Source organism: Cynocephalus volans, chromosome 7 (assembly GCF_027409185.1).
Source record: "Cynocephalus volans isolate mCynVol1 chromosome 7, mCynVol1.pri, whole genome shotgun sequence".
Lineage (NCBI taxonomy): Eukaryota > Metazoa > Chordata > Mammalia > Dermoptera > Cynocephalidae > Cynocephalus > Cynocephalus volans.
In genome coordinates, this window is record NC_084466.1 from 129358690 (window position 1) to 129375997 (window position 17308).

General features: G+C 48.9%; 1 protein-coding gene across 1 annotated transcript in view; it reads right to left on the reverse strand.

Annotated features, from left to right (window-relative positions):
* The window catches only part of CRTAC1 (cartilage acidic protein 1), a 164667-nt gene extending 147563 nt beyond the window's left edge, over positions 1–17104 (reverse strand). Inside the window, exon 1 of the mRNA XM_063102816.1 lies at positions 17007–17104. Within this exon, the coding sequence (XP_062958886.1) occupies positions 17007–17030 (24 nt within the window). The 5' untranslated portion in view covers positions 17031–17104. The remainder of the gene's footprint in view (positions 1–17006) is intronic.
* Positions 17105–17308: the final 204 nt, after the last annotated feature.

The window sequence follows — 17308 nt, forward strand, 5'->3', positions numbered from 1 at the left end:
TAAGAGATAGTTAGGGGATGCATTCCAGCAGGGCCTGGCGGTAGCACATCATTCACTTGGGGAAATTAAACCATTGCATGCACGTTTTATTATAAATTAATTATGTATAATGCATTGTATAATTCATTATTATATCTCTGACATAACTCAGGGTGTTGCCAAGCATCCTGGGGCCATGGGAGCCAGTGACACACACCCAGGAGACAGATAAGAATGGCCAAGGAGGTGGAAGGACTCCACCCCCTCTGAGTGTGAGCAAGGAAGACATGTAGAATACTACAGATGGCACCACCCCGAGACGCTGCCCACAGGCCTAGAATCAGAACTCAGAGTGTTCCAAAGGCTCCACTGAAACAAGTCCCACAAAGGCTGTGCAGGTCCAGTCCAGGCAGGCAAAATGGTACCTTCCTGCCTTCAGAGGGCAGCAAACCTCTTCCTGATGGAACTTTTCCTGCTGGCTTGTCAGTGCATCTGGCAGCTGAGAGCAAGGCTGAGTGAGGCTGATGTCTTAATGAAGGGAAGAGCGAGGAAGATCTAAAGACTGTCTCCCCATACAGAGACAGACGCGCCTGCCAGCAGATGAGCTTGCTCCAGGTCAAGGACCCGAAGAGCAAAATGAAGGGCTCAAGCACTGCGTTGGGAGCCAAACATGATGCAGAAGCCTCCCTAATGCCTTGCCGGAGAGGCTGGAGAGAGATGCAGGGGCAGGGCTCCAATTGCAGGGCAGAAACTGACCTCAGACAGCATTCCCGGAACGGAGGTTCTTGTGGTGAGTTTATAGGGCACATGTTGGGTGTTGCACTACCAGACTGAGGTCATTACAAGTTACTGAGACGTCTGAATGAGACAGCATGTTCCACTGGGCTGTTCAATCACTAAAGGCAAAATACATCACTACAAGAGCTCTGCAACTTGGCAGGAAGTTTGATTGGATAAAGGAAACTCTTAATTGGATTAATGAGCAGCTGGAGGTGGGGGTGGTAGGAAGCTAAAGAGTATTTAACAAGCAGTGTACACATGCTGGAATGTAGCATGGATCAGAAGGTCACTGGACTTTTCAAGGTACGACCTCTACTGTAGGGACGCAAATGAGTTTCAACTTGAGAGCCAAATCCAGTTGACGGGGAGTGGCTGGAAAGAGTGCTGTGATCAGCTTACAACATCTGCAACGGGCATGGAAGAGAAAGGTGGCATCAGGCATGCCTTCTGGAAGCTAGCTAGTTTCTCCCGGGAATTATATTTGGGTCACTGCCACCAGGAAGGCAGGTCCTATTAGGGTAACACAAGCCTAACTGGTAGAACTTTTCTAATGAAGGACTAAGAACCATAATCCAGCCTCTTGATTTTTACCTTTTCTCTGAAAAGTAGAACTTTTATTTCAAAGAGCTTAATGAAAGTAGTTACTCTATGTTATCCATTTCCAGATAAATAACCTAAAACAAGATGAAAAAGAAATAATGCATCTATGGGCTGACCTATGTTTTGCTTGGTGACCTTGAACAAGTGACAACCTCTTTTGGTCTCAGTTTACTTCTCCAAAATGAAGGTTTGGGAGAAGATTGCTAAGGGTCCTTTCCAGCTCTAAAATTCTATGACAGATTAAAGGATTTTTTTTTTTTTTGGAAACAGACCCCCCCCCACCCCCAACAGTTTCTTCTATACACTTCAGAACAAACTGTGTGGTTTTCCTTTCTAAGCATAATAAACATATTTTGAACAAAATAGTTTTTTAGCAGGGATCTATGGTAATTTCCTCACAAGGGGCAAGATCAGAGAGAAACAAGCCATCATTAGTGTGGATCCTGAATTCACCCAGCATGGGCAGACCAGTGGATGGTCTCCTTCAGGTGCCAGGGAGAGAGCTGGGCAGGGAGAACACACTCTTTACACTTTATTCCTCTGCCACGCCAAAGGCACCCAATGTACCACTAGTGCTGCTCAGTACCAGTTGAAAGTTAGAGGGTAAGTGGTGGGCTATCATGATGGCAGGTCAGGAAACAGTTATGGTGAGGAAGCTTAGGAGAAGTTCTGGTAAATGTCTACTTCCTACTCTCAGGCCTCAGATGAAGTAAATAATTGAAATGCTTCTCTACCCCCTGGCCACTCAGAAGGTCCCCAAACCAGCAGCATCAGCATCATTTAGGAGTTTCTTAGAAATGAAGAATCTTGTGCCTTACCTCGGACGTAATAAATCAGAATATGCACGTTAACAAGATTTCGGGTGAATCAAATGTGTGTTAAAATTTGAGAAACACTGCTTGATCTTGGCTGTACATTGGAATCAACTGGAGAGCTTTAAAAACTGCTCATGCCTGACAATGATTTCTTGGATAAGACAGCAAAAGCACAGGCAACGAAAGAAAAAAATAGATTAATTGACCTACATCAAAATTAAAAACTTTTGTGCATCAAAGAACACTATTAAAAGAGTGAAAACGCAACCCATAGAATGGAAGAAAATATTTGCAAATCATATATATGATAAGGTATTAATATTCAGAATATATAAAGAATTCCTACAACTCAGGAACAAAAAACCAAACAACCTGATTCAAAATGGCAAAGGACTTGAATAGACATTTCTCCAAAGATATACAAATACCCAATAAGTTCATGAAATATCACTAATCCTTAGAGAAATGCAAATCAAAACCACAATGAGATACCATTTCACACCCGTTAGGATGGCTATTATCAAAAAAACAGAAAATAGAAGTGTGGGTGAGGATATGGAAAAATCAGAACCCTTGCGCATTGCTGTTGGGATGTAAACTGGTGCAGCTACTGTGGAAAAAAATATGGCGGTTCTCAAAAAATTCAAAATAGAATTACTGTATGATCCAGCAATTCCACTTCTGGGTATATACCCAAAAGAATTTTAAAAAGAGACTCAAACAGATATTTGCACACCTAGGTTCACAGCAACATCATTCACAACAGCCAAAAGGTGGAAGCAATCCAAGTGTCCACCAATGGTTGAATGGATAAACAAAATATGGTATATATGTACAATAGAATATTATTCAGCCTTAAAGAGGAAGGAAATTCTGACACATGCCACAACATGGATAAATCTTGAAGACATTATGCTAAGTGAAATAAACCAGTCACAAAAGGACAAATACTGTATGATTTCTCTTATATGAGGTACCTGGAGTAGTCAAATTCATCAAAATAGAAAGTAGAACGATGGTTGTCAAGGGCCGGGGACAATGTGGAGTTACTGTTTAATGAGCACAGAGTTTCCATTTGGGAAGATGAAAACATTCCGGAAACCAGTGGTGGTGATGGCTGCACAACAATGTGAATGTACTTAATGCCCCTGAACTGTACATTTAAGTATGGTTAAAATGGTAAATTTTATATTAAAAAAATACTGATGCTTGGGTTTCATCTCAACATACTCTGACTTAATTGGCATAGGATACAGCCTGGGCATCAGATTTTTAAAATCTCTCATGTGATTCTAATATGTTGCAAGATTGGAAAAACAGTGTTCTATACCAGTGCTTCAGTCATTCTCAAACTTGAATGTGTATATGAATTACCTGGTGGTCTTGTTAAAATGCAGATTCTGATTCAATAACTCTGCAGTGGAGCCCAAGATTCTATATTTCTAACAAGCTCCCAGGTGGTGTTGGTGATGTTGGCCCATAAGCTACACATTGTATAGCAAGGTTCTATACTAGAGCCCCTAGAGTCATGAAACCAGGCTATATACTACAGTGAAGGTATGAGATTGGTTCAAGAACCTTCCCTTATGCCTCTAGATCCAGGGAGCTGAAATTAATCCTAGGGCTACACAATTCCCATGGCTACCCAGGCTCAGTTTATCTATATACGCTCAATCTTGTCTAGTTGTACTAGTTGTCTTCAGCTCAAGACATTACCAGAATTGATAGGGAGTGACAAAGTGTGATTTTGACTCTAATTTTGGCAAAGAGGTGAGAAGAGGGAAAGGGTGGGAACTGGAGAGGAGTCTGGTCAAGGAGACAAGAAGGGCAGAAGCTGGAGAGAATGCGGTATGGGCAGGAATTTGCAGGCCGGGATAGAGACATGCCAACGTGTTCCTAAAAAGCATCACAGTGCCTGGCACCTAGCAGATGCTCTATTAATATTTGTTAAATGAGTGAAGGAAGGAATATGTCTAAATGATCCTATGAAACAGCAGAAACTGCTTGCAACTTGTTATACTTGTTTAAAAATGATTCTTTCTCTATTTTTAAGCAATTTTTTTTTTTTTTTTATTTTTTTTTGGCAGCTGTCTGGTACGGGGATCTGAACCCTTGACTGCACTCTAACCAACTGAGCTAACCGACAAGCAGTGCTTCTCAGTCACCTGAGGATCTTGTTAAAATGCAGATTCTGACTCAGTCTAGGGTGGCACCTGAGAGTCTGCATTTCTAACAAGCTGTCAGGTGGTGCCTAGGCTGCTGGTCTACAGACTTCACTTTTATTAGCAAAATTCCAGACCAGGGGCTCTAAACCCTAGCTGCCCAATAGACTCACCTGGGCAGTTCTTAGAGATATGCTGCTGCCCGGGTCCCTTGGCCATTTCTGATTTAATTGGTCTGGGGTGGGGTTTGGATGCTGTATATTTTTAGAAGATGCCAGGGTGATGCTAATGGACAGTCTGGGTTGAGAGCCACTGCCCCAGACTTGTAGTCCCTAGATGGGAGTGTAAGCTGCAATCTGATTTGAAGTGAAAAATGTTTCTGCTACCAAAATTCATCATCAGCTTGTTGAAGTATATGAAGAAAATCTATTTAGCTACAGACTGTCAGAGGAGGAGGGAGATGTGAAGTTTGGGGAAGAAAGCAGAGCAGGATGATACTGCCTAAAGCAGAAGGGCAGCAGGCTCCAGAGCGACCTCACATTTTACAAAGCTGGCTTGGGAAGCCTCTTGTCACAGCACTGTGAACGTCTGAATCCTCTGGGAGAACAGGTAGAAAAGTTAAAAATAGAATGAAAAAAGTAGGTTGAACCGAACTTTTTTGTTTCCTTGAATGTTTGTGTATCAAGCACTGACTATGTATTAGAGTAGTACTCACCAGCAGGAGCAGCACTAGAGAAGTATGTAGAGTATTACGTAGTACGTAGCATGTAGTACACAGTACACAGTACATTGTACATTGTACATAGTACACAGCACACAATACTATGTGCATACTATGTACTATGTACTAGAATTGTGGTGGGTTAATGCAAAGATGAATAAAAAACCTGGTCCTTGCCCTCAACTGGCAATGGTGCAATTGTGTATTCTCAGGTGTGCCACCCTGTGTAAGACAGTGGAAGGCTATCCAGTGGTAGAGAGCCCAGAGGAGACAGAGCTTGGGCAGAGGGGCACAGGCCAGAGCACACGGTGCCTCAGTAAGGAACGTGGATTTCTCCTGCCGGGGACATGTGGGGAGGGGGAAAGAAGGGTCTTCATAAGGGCCAGAGGAGGTAGAATTTGTGTTTCAGGCCATGAGAAGAAATGCTTTGTAATAATCGTTTCTTAAAAATGCCCTATAAGCGAACTTTTTGAACGATCCTCAGCAGGATGGAGAGGGGGAGAAGGGAGGGTTGGTTGTGAGAGAGAGAGAGAGAGAGAGAGAGAGAGAGAGAAAGAGAGAGAGAGCGCATATGCGAAGCTTGGAGTCAGCGACCTTGATTTAGATCTCAACCTCACCCCAAACTACTTGTGACTTTGGGCATGTTCTGAAATCCTTCTGATCCTCAGGGTCCTCATCTGTAACCTGGAGCTCCCATGACCTGCCCAGGTTTCAAGGGTTAAGTGAGCTACAGTGAAGAGCCCTCAGGGGCCAGGCAGGAGGCAGCCTCCTTGCTTGTTTCTCTTCTCTTTACTCAGATAGCCAGAAGGTTAGATGCTCTTTAGACACTAGCTGTGAGTCACATGCAGCCAAACTCAGTTTCCTGTGGCCTCGGGACTTTCCTGAACTGGGTATGAAAACTGGTAACCAAGCAACCTGGATTCTTTGCCATGGGGCCAGGCAGCTGTGGGGAGAGGCTTCCTGAGCAATTTTTGGGGCAATCATTTCTTTTGCAATTATCCAAAGAGCCAAGGACACACCCAAGGTCTGGCAAAAACAAGAGGCCCCAGTGCTTCAGATGTTGGGAACAAGCAGAGAGCACAGAATCTTTTCAGACACCTGGAGGAGAGCCGAGACATGCGGGAGAGGGGCAGTCACAGGAACAGCCTGCCCTGCATGGGCTGGGCCACCAGACCCACACAGAGACCCACCGAAGAGCTCCTAGAACCAAAGCCACATCATAGAAGAGCTCACAGAAGTGGCCCAAGCTCATTCACCCATGACAACACTTCTTGCAGAATGTCGATGAGCCTGGCACTGTGTTAGGTGCTGGGGTCACAGGGATAAAGCTATCAACATCTGCAGTACAGGGTGAGGGGTGCCATGGACGAAGAGCACAGAGAAATCTAAAAGAGCTAGGGGAGAGTGGGAGCCCTTCCTAGAGGGAGGGTGCTGTAGCTGAACTTTGAGGGATGCCAAGAAGTTCGCTGGGCAAGAGGAAGCAGGAGGAGAGGAAAGGAAGAGCAATAGAGACAGAGTGTCTCCTGCAAAGGTCAGGAGGACCCAGCTGTCACCCTAGCCTGCCCTCCCAGGTCTGCCTATCTAAAGGCCCCGCTGTCTGGGTCATAAGTTGGGAGGGGACACTCATTTCCCGTTCCTCATGTCTCCATCTGGAGGACCCTCCATTAGACTGCAGCAGGGGTTCTCAACTGGGGCAATTTTGTTCCCCCTGCCCCTGGAGACATTTGGCAGTATCTGGGACATTTCTGGTTGTCACAGCCAAGGAAGGAGGTGTTACTGGCACCTAGTGGGTAGAGGCCTGGGATGCTGCTGAACACCCTACAATGCACAGGACAGCACCCATAACAAAGAATTATCCAGCCTGAAATGTCAGTAGTGTTGAGACTGAGAAACCCTGGACTAGTGCGACATTCTTGGCCTCACTCCTCCCCCTCCTAAGGGGTGGAGAGGGGACTCATCAGACTGGCCAGTTTAAAAGAACTGGGCACTGAGAGGGTCTCTGGACCTGCCTCCCTGCAGAGGCCACTCTGCCATGTGCTGAGCTGGGCCAGGCAGACTCAGCCCTGCCCCACCCATGGGGAGTCCTGCAGTGGGCAGGGGCATTAGTAAGCCCAAGTGGCCCCACGCCCAAGCCTGGCCCCCACCCAGCTGCATCTGTGACAAAGGTGGCATTCCCATCTCCATCTGCCTGAGCCCCGCCTCTCCCCCTCCCCCCGACTTTCTCTCTCTCTCCTTAATCGAGTAGGGAAGTGAGATGATATTCACTGGGTCCCTTCGAACCCCAACATCGTCACCCAGGCTGGAAATCCAGCGACATACTTCGTTCTTGCTTCTACATTCTTCCCACTGGAACCGAGTCAGTTCTGCTTCACGAATCTCTCTCGACACGGCCCTGTCCTCTCATCCCCACTGCCAGGGACTTGCCCCCTTCATCTTTCCCCTGAAGAGCAGCAATACTTGTGACTGCGTCCCCTGCTCTCAGCTCAGCCCACTCCCACATGGCGGGCAGAGCTCCCTTTCTAAATCTCAGAGCTGCCCCCACAGCTCTTCAGCCTAACTCATGGGAACCTGGACTCGAGGCAAACAGAGAGGAACAGAACTGCGACTTCATGGAGCAAGTTCCAGACGAGGAACGGATAGTAACACTAATAATAATAACACTAACGTCCTACCACTGACTACACACCAGGCACTGCTCTAACCCTTCTCACGGATGACAAGTAATCCTCAGAGCAACTCCGTGAGGTAGCTACTACTATTGTCCCCATTTTACAGATAAGGAAACTAAGGTACAGAGAAGTTAAGTAACTGTCCAAGGTCATGCAGCTAGTACACGGTACATCCAGGATTTGTGTCTACACAAACTAGCTCCAGAGTTCTTAGACACTACATTCAGGGGCTTCTCTCACTGTACCAAGCTTGTCTTAAATCGAGTGTGATGGGAGCGCAGTGGGAGCAGCAGCCACCGCTGCCTGGGGAAGCTGGGAAGGCCGCAGAGAGGGGCAACGGGGACGGGCCAGAGGGACAAGGCGGGGAAAATGCTCTGGACTAAGAGGCAGCAGGTGCACGGCGGATGCGCAGGTTTGTGTAGTGCGACGCGGCTCTGCATGGCTGGAGCACGGGATAAGGGCAGAACAGTTGGTAGGAAGGAGGGCAGCTAAGGAGGCTGGAAAAGACCCTGGAGGCCTTGTGAGTGACATGAGCCAAAAGGGCTGGGGAACAACAGGGCTGGGGTGGTGTGTTGGAGAGAATACTGCAGGAGTAGGGTGTGGAGGAGGCCAGGGGTGTGCTGGGCTGGAAGTGAGAGGCCAGCTAGGAGGCGAATATCATGGCCCAAGTGAGAGGGAACGCTGGAGGCTGCCACTCACTCCTTCCTTCCTTCCTTCCTCCCTTCCTTCAGCATTTCTTGTGCACCTACTCTATGTCAGGCACTGTTTTGAGCACTAGGAAAACAGCCAAGAACAAGATAAAGCCCTTGGCCCTGTGCTCAGTTATCTGTTTCCCATCCTGTCCCCTGCTCTGGTCCTCTGCATTGCCAGCCTGGAAGACAAACTCCAGACCTCTGCACCCCCCACCTCCCCAGAAGGCGCCATGTACTACGTCTCTTCTCCTGTATCAAGAGAATATACGGCTTCCCCCTCCTCCCCTCTACCTGGAGAGAACTCTAGATGCTGCCTGTAGCAGCACTCATAGACAGAGAGGAGATGGTCCTGCTTCAGAAAGAGGCAGATGAAAGCTCAGGGGCCCCAACGAGGAGGTGCCACAGAGACCAGTGGGCTAATGAAATGTTATTTCTGAAAGTGAGAGGACAAACGGAGTCTCCCAGCCTTATGCCCAAGGCATAGTAGGTTCTTAATGAGTATTATTAACTGCTCAGACTTCCTGTTCTGTAAAATGGGAAATAATGCTTATTGGGTTGCTGGGAGAATGAAGTGAGATTAATGTGTACCGAGTGCTGACCATAGTGCCTGGCACAGAGGAAGTCCATATGTGGTAGGTAATGGTAACAGTAATCGCACTGTCACTACAGTAATGCTTGTTGAATGAACAAATGCACCCCAGGAGACAGGGTCCAGCCCACCAGGTGCTCCCCTTCCAGGAATAGTTGCCAAATGTTGAATGGAATGCTCTGGACTGTAAGACTTTGAGGAATAGGCTTGCTTCTGTTACTAATTTGTCTAGGGACCCTAGTGGAGTTCTTTGACTCCTTAAATACTGCTTTCCAAATGCAGAACCCCTCAGTGTACTTTGATCCACACGTTCAATCTTCAAACATTTAGAAGATGCCTATGGGCCAGGTTAGAAACGATGACTAAGGCATGGTCCCTGACCTCAGGCAGTGTACAGTCTACCGGGGTGAGACCCACTACAGTGGGATATGTTCAGAGCAGCAGCGGGCACAAAGTCCACACGGAGGTCAGAGGAGGGAGGGGTTAACTAGCCAGGTGGGTGGGAAGGGCAGGCAGGAAAGACTCTGGAGAAGGTGAATTGGGATTCCAGGTGGTGGAGATGTACGGATCAAAGGCATGGATGTGAGACAGCGTGGTGCATGCTGCAAATGCAGTTGCTGCTGCTGGAACTCAGTGCCTGGGGCAGGCAGTGGAGCGAGAGAGGAGGGAAGTGGGGGAGAAGGGTGGAGATGCAGTCTTATGTGGGGGTAGCAGGTGGGGCCCGTAGAGCCTGCGATTGCCAAGGTGAGTTGCCTGGAGTGAAGTTGGGCAGAGACACGATCAGACTTGCCTTTTCAAAAGGGCCTTTTAGATTTGGGGCAGCAGTGTGTAGGGTGGACAGTCCACATTTCTGAAAAGTGAGTGAGAGTATCACAGAGGGGACTGGAACATCCTGGGATGGGGATGGGGCGGGGTGCTGGATGACCTCCAAAATTCTTTTCCAGGCCTCAGAGTCTACGGGTCAGGTTTTTTCCCTAAATCATTCAAAACGCATTAGTGGACATTGCTATTTAAAAGCATCCTCCTGGGAATCTGTTTTGTGAAGCAATGATTCACCCCCTCATTTGTCTTCAGTGGAAATCCAAATTTTCATTTATTCTACAGCTTAAAGCAAGGTAAACCTGCACTGAGCTTCCTTGCAGCAGCCTTGTGGGATGGGGAAGGGAAGAAGAGCTAGAGAAGCCAGAGGGTGGAAAAGAGGAAGAGAAACTCAGGCTTGCTCAGGTTAAGAGCTGGCCACCATCTCAGGGGGTGGTCCTTGCATTGGGTCCTCAAACCCTGCTTGATCAGTGGGTCCTGTGGGGGTTTACATAGCCCTGGTGCCAAGTGCCAGCTCTGAGAAGGAGCCAGAGGGAAGCAGGCCTCCCTGACTGAGGCCAGTTTGGAGATCCATTTTCACATCAAGGGCCACCTCTGCCCCAGAATGGCCACCTACATTCACTTATACATTTGCTCATGCACCAAGCACCTAAGGAGCCCTTCCATGTGCCAAGCAGCACGCTAGGCACTGAATCTGCTGCCGAGAACAAATGACACAATGCCTCTCCCCACACTGTTTGGCATTTCTCCTTCTTGGGGACTCCTATTTCCCCACCTGCAAAAGCCTCTTTGGACATATGTAGCTTCTTAAATGAGAGGTGCACCACTATGATTTCTAAGAAACAGTTTGCTCTTAGAGACCAGGGTGAAAGAGAACATGACCTCACTTACAGAAAGAGACTGACGGTGACAGAACTCCTCTGATTACAGGGACTGACCTCCAGAGCTAAGGGACTTGCCTCAGGACATGCAGAACATTCATGGCAGGAATCTGTGTAGTGCCACTCTCCCTCCCCATGTGGGTAGGGACGGATATAATCTCAGTCCTCTGAGAGGAGCCTCAAGTGACCCCCTACCTCCAATCCTGAGCAGAAGAAGGACAAAACCAGGGTCAAGTCTTATGTGAAAAACACCAACCAAGGCTGCTCCCACCAATCCTACAAGAGCACCTCTGCCTATCCAGGAGGGAAAATTCAGGCTCCCAGGCCTGTTCCCCCTCATGAGAGCTATACATCATGTACAGCATGATGCTTCCTTCAGGAGAGATCTCCATGGAAGGAGGGCTGGGATGCCAATGCAGAATTCTCCCCAACAGGGTGGAGCCTGATGTAAGGAGGGAAGAGGTCCCTGCAGTCCCTCCTCCAGTTACTGGGACACTCCCTGAGCTCAGCAGTGATGCCCATGACCTTGTCACTGTATTTGTCGGGTGCAAACAAAGATAACAGTAACTGGAAACAACAGAAAGGGTCATTTTACACTTTCTGCACTCTCCTGTCTTCTGTAGCTAATTAAAGTAATATGTCAAAATGTCCCTTGGAAAAGATCTTTAAGAATATGTCTGTTAAGTAAACAAGGTTTTACTAATTAATGACACGCCTTCCCATGCCTCATTAAAGTTCCTTGCAGAACTTCTCTGTGCCAGGAGGATTGAGCAGGAAAGGGTGGCAGAGAAGTTGCCGTCTCCCTTCCCCGGAGTGAGTGGGGACAAATCCAGTCACTTGTCATTTGTGGAGCTATCAGTTTCTCCTCCGGATGTTGATCAGATTTCCTGGGCTGGAACCAACTTACAGGGCCAGGGTACTGGAATTTTTCCAAGAAGTAAACGCTATGCTTCTTACGAAGTCAACATGATTTCTTTCAAAGAAATTTTTTTTCTCTCTCTTTTTTTAAGTGTCTAGGGTTTTTGAAGGGCAAATCTTGGACTCTTCTCTAATGATTATGATTATGATGTACTTGTCTTTTGATAAGACCACCCCCCTACCACATACACACTCCCAGAGAGGCATGGGGGTGGGGGAATGATTTGTCCAACATTGTACAATGAGTCAGTGGCATAGCCAGAAATAGAACCTTCCAAACTCTCAAATTCTTAATAATAGCAATATTAATAATAGTCACTTTATAATTTTCTAAGTGTTTTCACAGTTTACATTTAAGCGTCACAACTTGGGGGAGTCTAGGTAAGTCAGTCTCAGGAGAGAGTAGATCTGCCACTTGCTTGCTGTGTGACCCTGGCTGGTCCCCTCTCCTCTCTGGAGCTCAGTGTCCTCAGCTGTGAAATGGTAGAATTGGATAGAATAATTTCAAAATCCCTCCTGCCTCTAAGATGCTGTGACTCTATGCTGCAATGCTCTAGTCCAGGGATTCTTGATTTTAGCACTATTCACATTTTGGGCCAGATAATTCTTTGCTGTGGGGGGTGGGGGGTCTGTCCTGTGCATTGCAGGATGTTTACAGCATTTCTGGTCTCTACACAGTAGATGCTAGTAGCATCCCTGACCTCAGCTGTAATACAAAAAAAAGTCTCCAGACATTGCCAAATGTCTAGAGGGCAAAGTAACCCCTCTAGTTTTTGCCCAAGGGCTTCAATAAGGCCCAAATCATAAGTGGTTCAGTGTGAGAAAAGGTCTTCCTGCTCCCTCTTTTTCCCCAACACCTTCACACTGTTCTGCACACTTTTCAAACACAACCTCTCAAGTCCTTTGCTACTTCTCGTTTCTTAAATGTCCTCAGTGATCCAGGGTATGTTTGGTGTAATAATGAACCAATTGATTTCATACTTTCTCGTAAGGAGAGTTCACAGGTTTATGTCCCCTAAGCAACCAGCCAGCCTCCCCAGAAATCCCTAGCAGAGCCCAGGCTGGCCTGGAAGCCTGTATCTGCAGCCTGCAGGAGGCTCGGTGAGCACGGATTTGTCAGCACTCTTAAATCACTGGGCTCTGAGGAAGGCTTCTCCCCGCAGAAAGATCCTTCCTTAGGAATCAATAGCTCAGGGCCCTCCATCACATTCAGAATTATCCTGGGACCCGTAAAATTTCTTTTCCCCAAGCATGGCAGAACCCCAAAGTGAAAACCCTGAGGTGGGGGAGGGAAAGAGGCAAGGAGAGAGCCCTGCCAAGAACGCCCTGTCCATCAGCCCAGATGCTGTGAGCAGAGGCTGATGTGCAAACCTGGACAGTCAGCCTTGCTTGCTGGGAAAAAGAAGACCCCTGTGGCAGAGGCATACTAAAGACTGTCTCCTTGCTTTGCTACCCTACCCTCATCACAGCTTCATTTTGCAGAGGAAGAAACTGAGGCATGCAGAGGTTTCATGCTTTGTCCAAGGTCTCTAAGCCAGTAAGCAGGGAGCCAGAGTCTAAGCCTGTGTCGTTACCATCACAATGAAAAGTGGGATAAGGATCAACCATCTAGTGCTCATGAAAGGGACAACTTCTTGTTTTCTCAGTGTCTAATGCCACTTCGCAAATTCTATACCCCCACCCCTATCCAAACACAAATCCAGAGAGATTGTGCTATAGCTATATTTTACATAATTATATTCCTTTGGCCTTATCTAGAGCTAGACCAAGCCTTGAGAACACAGGCACATTTCTCCAGTTAAAGCTGGGAGCTAGTGAGGATCTCAAGCACAACCTCTCAGAGCTCCACTTTAAAGAAAGGAATTGTTGCTCTCTGGTGGTCCACGTTATCTTACTGCCTCCCTCCTCCCGCTGAAGATGAAGACCCGACTTGTCTGTGAGTCTGAGAGACATAAGAAAACTCAAGCATCTTCCCTGGCAACAGGCATCCCTTGGGTGAGCCTTAGGGAAAGAAGAGAATTCCACCTCTCAGAATTCTGGATTGGCAGCAGCCGGATCCTCATGAGGGTAGGTCACCACAGCAAGGATCCGAAGAGAACCCAGAGGAAGTCCATACAGTATGCAAAAAAGCCGGGTGGGGAGAGGAAACAGAAGGGGCAGCCCACAGCAGGGGCAGCAAACCTCCTTCTCAGGGCCCAGCTCAGCTGTCAACAGCTGGACTCACAGAACAAAAGAAAGGGCAATGGAAATGGTAGTATCTTTCAGGTCACCCAAGAAGCCCAAACATGAGGATTTTGCAAAAATAGAACATCCTAGCACTCTGACCTTGAGCTGGGAGCAGCAAGGATGGGGGAAATAGGTGAATATTCTTTGGAAACTCTCCAATTCATCTAGGATCTGAGTATGGGAGGTCCCACTGGCAGTGATGCGACTGTGGGACAGAGAGACCCCACTCCAGCATGCCTTAGCAGTGGAAAGGAAGAACTCCAGGCCTGGGTTCCAAGACCACAGTGAGGGATTGGGCACTTCTGATTCCTAAATGCATGGACAGAAATCTGGAGTTGCATGGCTTTTGCCTAAAAGACCACTTGGAATAATGAGAACAGATAGGGAAGGAAGGAGAAAGAATAATTAGGGATTTCTATGACTTGTATATGTACAAGAGCTTGATCTGCTCCTCCTCTCCTCACTCTGAATAACAGATTCAAAGGAAATTTCCCCAAATTTGCTAAATTTGTTAATTTACTGAAGTCTGGTCAGTCAGGGATTACAAGTACCCACTGCATGGAGAACATACGTCCATCTTCATAGGAGAGAGGAAGCAGGTTAATGGAGTGGAAAGAGCTCTGAATCTTCTAAGGACACTGAGAATCTTAGGACCTAGTCCCTTCTCTACCACCAAATAGCTATGTGACCTTGGGCAAGATACTTGCCCTTGCTGGCCATCAGTTTTCCCATGTGTAAATTAAGTGTGCATGCGTGTTATGGATGGGGTGGGGTTGGACTAGGTGTTCTACAAGGCTCCTCTCTTCTAACACTGATGTTCTTGGAATCTATGAACCCTTAATGAGTTCAAAAAACACACCAGCACCAAATACAAAGGAATGATCTCAGAGAGTGGGTGGGGCCATGGACCAGCTCTGTCTCCTTGGAATGTTGTGCTTGTACCTGCCCCATTGCACCTGAGGTCACAGGACCACCTGAAGCTTAGGAAGCATGTGGTGGAAGGGCTCCAATCACAATGGTGACATTGGGGGCTGTGGCCTGGGTTTGCATAAAGCATTAAGTTACTATGGCCAGTGAAGGGCAAGAAGTGAGAAAGTAGTGGTCCTGAGTTAGGGACCTTTGGCGCCGCCTACTGGACACCAAGGAGCCTGCTCCATACTTCAGCTTCTACTGCCTCAGCAGGCAGCAAGGAAGCTTGAGACTGTCACAAGCTGTTTAATAGGACTGCCTTCCTGGTTGGTGGTCCTCTCTCTATAAAAGCCTATGTTGCACTCCCTAGAATTACACAGGCCATTGGTCCACACATTCACAGGGGCACCCCTGTGCGGCCATCGGACGTCTTAACCAAACATCAAGGTGCCAAGGAATAAACATCAGGGTTCAGAACACCAGGTGCAGCCCAGATGGAAAAAAGGGAAGAAAGAGCAACAAGCAGGTTTTTGCTGCACAAATCCTCAGTGGAGAGAAGGTCTTGGGAAATGCAGCAGAAAAATGTTGACTGCAGGCAGACAGAGGATGGAGCTGGGGTTTGGGGAACCGATTGATAGGCCCCATAAAAGATCTCCAGGCTGAAGCAGCTACCCCAAGAGTTTGAATACCCACCCATGTTCAGGGATGGGGTAAGGTGAAGGATACAGCCCCAACTGAGCAGCTGCAGAGTAGGTAACCACCCACTGCCTTCGACCTTCCCAGAGTCCATTAGTACCAACTAGAAACTGGAATATTCTAATTGTAGTCCTCTGGACCAGCATCAAGACCCTAAATTCCCTTCATTGCCTCTTAAATTGATTTCAGAATGAGATGCCAGAAGGATGTTCTTAACCAAGTTGGAGAGAGAGAAAATGCTTCCTCAAGGACCATATTGGAACAACCGCCATGTTCCACTTTTCCATCCTCCACCTCTCCTTCCCCACAGCTGAAAGTGAGGTACAGCGTGACTCTCTGAATAGCTCTAATTCAGTCTTAGGTATTTCCAGCCCAAAGTCATAAGGGTCCAAAATAGTCCATGAAGAGCTTTTCTCTTCCCGCATGAGTTCTCCCCTGACTCAAGACAGCACCACCAAGCTGTCCCCTATTCCCAGTACCTTCTTCCCTTCTTTTCCACCTGGCTTCACTTGGGAAATCCTGCACCATCCCAGAAGATATCTCAAGTGTGACTCAAGAATGTGTACTGTCTGGAGAACTCTTCTGTGTGTCACCTTCTGGGACACATACAAACCACAGTAGGCAAACCCACCACCAGCAGCAGCAGCAATATTCATTAGTCATTCCCGGGGGAAGCCCCCGCCCCAACCCTAGGAGCATTTCCCCACCACTCTGGGAGGCTCCCATCCAGGCTGGGATGACACTGAATTCTTGAGTTGGTTTCTGCAGAAGCGGGACTAACCAAGGCTCCCAACTACTATACAGCAAGGAGGCGCGCTGCATTGCTGGGCATGCCCCCAAGCCGGCCTGCTGCCCCATCAAAGCCTCTATGTGCCCCCACGGGTTCGAGGGGAACCTCTGGTTCCCCTGGAATGCCTGCAGCTGGCTTGCCTGAGACAGCCTGAAAGCGAGACCACACCTCGGTCCAGCAAAAGGCGGCTGGCAACTACACCGCGCGTGGGGCTAGTTCCCGGAGCTCTCTGACACCCAGCGTGGTGCCCGGGAGCTCAGCTTCCCCGGGGAAGAAGAGCCAGACCCCCGGGGCTCTTCCCCAGCATGGTAGCGTAGGCAATTGGCCAAGGCCAGTAGCTTCTCCGGCCCGAAGCTAAACCTGCCTGGCTCGGTGACTCCCAGCGATTCCCCTGGCACATCCCTCCCCACCTGCTCCACCCCCTCCCAGCCCCAGTGCCCCCTCCCCAAACAGCTGACCTCCAGTGCGCCCCCAGCACCTTCCCTGCCAGCTGCGGGTTATCGCCTCCACACCGGCTCCCACCTCTCCGCCACCTCCAACCCGGCGCCCACCTCTCCCCAGCCCGCGGGGGAGGCTCACGAGCCCATCGAGTCCAGCGCCTCTTGGCAAGTTGGGAGCAAAGCGGCCGCCTTCACGGTCTCCGCCTTCCCTGCTTCCCGGGCAGCATCCCCGCCACCCCTGGGCGGATCGGGAGGGGACCGTAGGGCTGGAGAAACTTTCTCCGCCTGAGGGGGTGGGGGCACCGGGAGCGGGTACTCACGCCGGGGTCAGCGCTCGGAGCCATCCTTCGGCTCTCTCAGCCCCACCGCCTGGGGGCGTCGGAGCGCGGGCGCTCGCTGCCGCCTCTGCCGCCGCCGCCGCCTCTCCGCTCCCAGCTCCGGTCCCGGGCTGGCCTCGAGCCTCCCGCCCCGACGCCGCGCGCTCGCTTTATACAACTCCACTCGAGCGCGCCCGGGCTTATGTAAAGGCTGGCGGAGGCCCGCAGCCAATGGCGCGGCAGCTGGAGCGGGGCCGGGGTGGGGGGCGCCCGCGCGGCCAATCGCGGCCGGGGGAGCCGGGGGA